Source organism: Aptenodytes forsteri, unplaced genomic scaffold, assembly GCF_000699145.1.
Source record: "Aptenodytes forsteri isolate BGI_AS27 unplaced genomic scaffold, ASM69914v1 Scaffold193, whole genome shotgun sequence".
Lineage (NCBI taxonomy): Eukaryota > Metazoa > Chordata > Aves > Sphenisciformes > Spheniscidae > Aptenodytes > Aptenodytes forsteri.
The window spans coordinates 16,418,903-16,422,152 of NW_008795405.1; the positions used below are offsets into that span (position 1 = coordinate 16,418,903).

At 49.9% G+C, this 3,250-nt stretch overlaps 1 protein-coding gene across 1 annotated transcript; it reads right to left on the reverse strand.

Moving 5' to 3' along the window:
- Window positions 1-500: 500 nt before the first annotated feature.
- Window positions 501-3,244, reverse strand: ANKRD9 (ankyrin repeat domain 9). Its single transcript, XM_009280977.2, has one exon. It carries the CDS (start codon window positions 3,137-3,139, stop codon window positions 2,384-2,386), a length of 756 nt encoding a protein of 251 aa, XP_009279252.2. The 5' UTR covers window positions 3,140-3,244; the 3' UTR covers window positions 501-2,383.
- Window positions 3,245-3,250: the final 6 nt, after the last annotated feature.

Sequence of the window (3,250 nt, forward strand, 5' to 3'; positions counted from 1 at the left end):
TTCTGTGCTAGAATAACAGGAGGGGCACAGCAGTTAGCTGACTTTGGACCCATCACAACATACTGAGGGGACCCTTTCTGTTTGTTAAAGTGAATTACCCGAGAGCTGGTGGGAGGGCTGTAGGGAATCACAGGGGCAGCTTTGGCCTTGAATTATTGTTCTGTTAACGGGCTTATCTTAAGGTGTAGGATGTCCTGCCCAGCCTGTCATGCTGTTCCAATGTGTAATTACCCTCACAGCTTGGGAGCTGGAGCGTCTTCCAGCGCTCGGTTCAACTGACCAACTCCCCACTGCTGAATCTCATTATGTCTTTGTCAGCAAGGCTGATAATCCTTTCCTCGCACCCCCAGCTCTGTCTCTTCCCCCACCTCAAGACACTTTTCCATGTGCAAGTTAGACCTGACTGCTTTACTTCTCATCTGTTTTTGGAAGATGCCTCCACACACATTATTACAGAAGCAATGGGGAATGTGTAGTCAAATAAAGAATTTAGCAACATAGCTTTTCAAAATTTTTTTATTAAGCGGCTAAGCGAGGGGTTAGTTCTTTGGATTTCTGTATTTTCATTATCAACAAGGTAACTGAAGAGAACAGTTAGAGTTGTTCTATGCTTTCTAGCAAGGGACCTAAATTTCCCATGGTAATTAGTTTGAGCACATATCAGCTTGGTTTCTTGGGAAAAAGGAACATTTGCTTTTCTAGGAAACATTTTTGGTGCCAGCAGTCTAAGAATAGCAATCTTTCTGTTGCATCTCAAATTTCAGAAGTATGGCTTATCTTTTATTGTGCATGCAGTATGGAGATTATTTTAGATGAAATACCACTCTGTTCTGCTGAAGCATGAACAGCTTATAGTGCCTCATTCTGTGGTTTTTTTCCTAACCAAAATTAATTCACGAATAAAGAAATCTGTGCCTTGAACATGGCCTCTTCTCTCTGAGCACATCAGTTCCTTGATGACCCCAAAGGGAACAACAGTGCTGAAATAGTTCAAGTGGCAAACAACTCCCTGGCTACAACTTTAAGCACTGAAACAAAACCCTGCAGTTTCACTGACACCTTCCAACAACAGACACAAAGCTGCAGCGCTGTGGCCTAGGAGATTTCTATCATTGCAATGCTGGTGGAGCCGGCGCAGCTCGCTCCCTGCAGAGCAGGCAGGGGCAGTGCCAGTTTTACAGGGCTGTCACAGTGTGATTGCCCACAATGCTGTAGAGTAAAGGTTGCAGAGCAAAGAACCCTTTGCTCAGGACTTCGATGTGTCTAAACACAAGTGTTGGAGGCAGGACATTACCCGTAAAGGGCTTTTTGATCTGGAGCAGCTGTGAAGATGTTTTATGTACCTTGGAGCATCTCAGAAGGGATGGTTGGGGGAAGGCCAGATATCATAGCTACTCCTCTGGTACCCAGAGTGGACACCAAGACTGCCACAGCTCTCTCAGCTGAACCTAAGCCATCACATCCTGCTGGGGACTGGCAGTGCAGGGGCCGGAATCCACTGAAAAAAGCTGCTCTAGGGACCTGGGCCATTGCCATACCTACATAAATGCCTCTGGGCATAGCAGAGGGAAGGCATGAGGAAGCTGGCCCTCCTGCTCTGTGCTTCCCTCCTCACCCTGCAGCAATCACGCAGAGTGGCTGCAGGGTCCATTCCTGCCTCCTGCCAGGGCAGGAACATTTTTGGCCAGAGCAACGTGTGTACTCAGGCTCTCCTCTGCCCGACAACAAGTACCGTGGCTCACCAAGGGGAACAGAGAGAACTTCGCAAGGAAACCAACTGTTATTTATGCATATTTTAAAACATATTTTGTTCAGCTGCACATCCCTGCCAGCCTTATTTAGGGAAGTTTTAATAGTATCTGGCTTCTCTTTGGTCTTGTGTACAAGATGAGGAAGTTTTCATCTGTGCCTTTAAAAAAACCCTGCATCCCTGCCAAGATGTATTAGGAGAGCTGTAAAAAAGGAGTCATCCTGTTCCAGGACCGCGACACTTATGTAACAGGGAAATCCTAACGAAAAGATACTCCCCCACCCCGCATATGCTTTCCCAAGGCACATGCCACTTCAGAGTTTTCAGTCGCTCAATTTGTCTTTTGATCACATCTGCCACTGGTTTATTCAGATGTATTTACAAATATATTCTCCCACATACCCTCATTTTTACATGCCATAGAATGTTTTTATAAAATGCAGTGCAGACCACCTCACCACAAGGATCTTTAAATAAAATATATTGTAAAGTGCCAGATACAATTCTTTTAAAAAATACAGTTCTAATTAAAATGGATACTTGGCTGCCGCATTAGCAGCTTTGTATACCAATACATTTTTAGAACAACAGTCTATTTCTGTCAGGTGAGCAGGAGACTCTCATACCACCCCTCTAGCTCTCCAGTTTCAAGTCCAAAGGCTTTAGAAACTGAGGCAGAGGCAGATTGTCCAGAGCCTCTGGGAAATGCTCAGGTGAAATGGTCCTGATCAAGACACGCATGGCTCCGACAAACAGTGACGGGGGAGCTAAGCCCAGCAGGCACTGGAACCTGTTCTCCCCCAGGAGGTCCTGCCACCGCTGCCGGTTGTCCAACAGTTGCTGCTTCATTGAGAACTGGAGGTCCTGAGGCACAAAGAAGAAGAGGCAGGCGAGGCAGAGGAGCTTGGCACGCGTGTTAACTGCCGGCGTGTGGGAAATCTGCTGCAGCAAGGTGTCGAGGGGGGTATTCCCGGCACTGTCCTGCAAGCAGGGCGATGCGCCGTGCCCGAGCAGCAGGAGCAAGCACTCGGGTCGCACCAGTTCGCAGGCCACATGCAAGGCTGTCTTGCCGCCCTCCACGCGGCTGCAGCCCCGGCGGTCCAGGTGGCCGATTCTGTCACTCGGCGGGAAGGCTTGGATGGCCTTGAGGATTCGGAAGAGGACGCGGACCCGGTTGTAGCGGACGGCCATGGCCAGGTGTGGGGCCGAGGACTGGCAGCAGCTGAAGCTTTGGCTGGGCACGGCCAGGGCGCTCTGGGGGAACTTAGTCAGCAGGTGCTGGGCGTAGGGCTGGTGGTCGTGCACCAGCGCGTAGAGCAGGGCCTCCGAGGGTGAGTACACGCTCACCTTGCCCCCGTCCTCCCAGTGGAAGACCTCCATGGTCCGCATGTCCTCCAGGAACCAGACGGGCAGCAGGTCCCTCACCGCCTGGTAGAAGGCGAAGGAGGATTTCTTGCACTGCTTCTGGGACTGGGCGCCGCGGCCGCCGACCCATCGGAC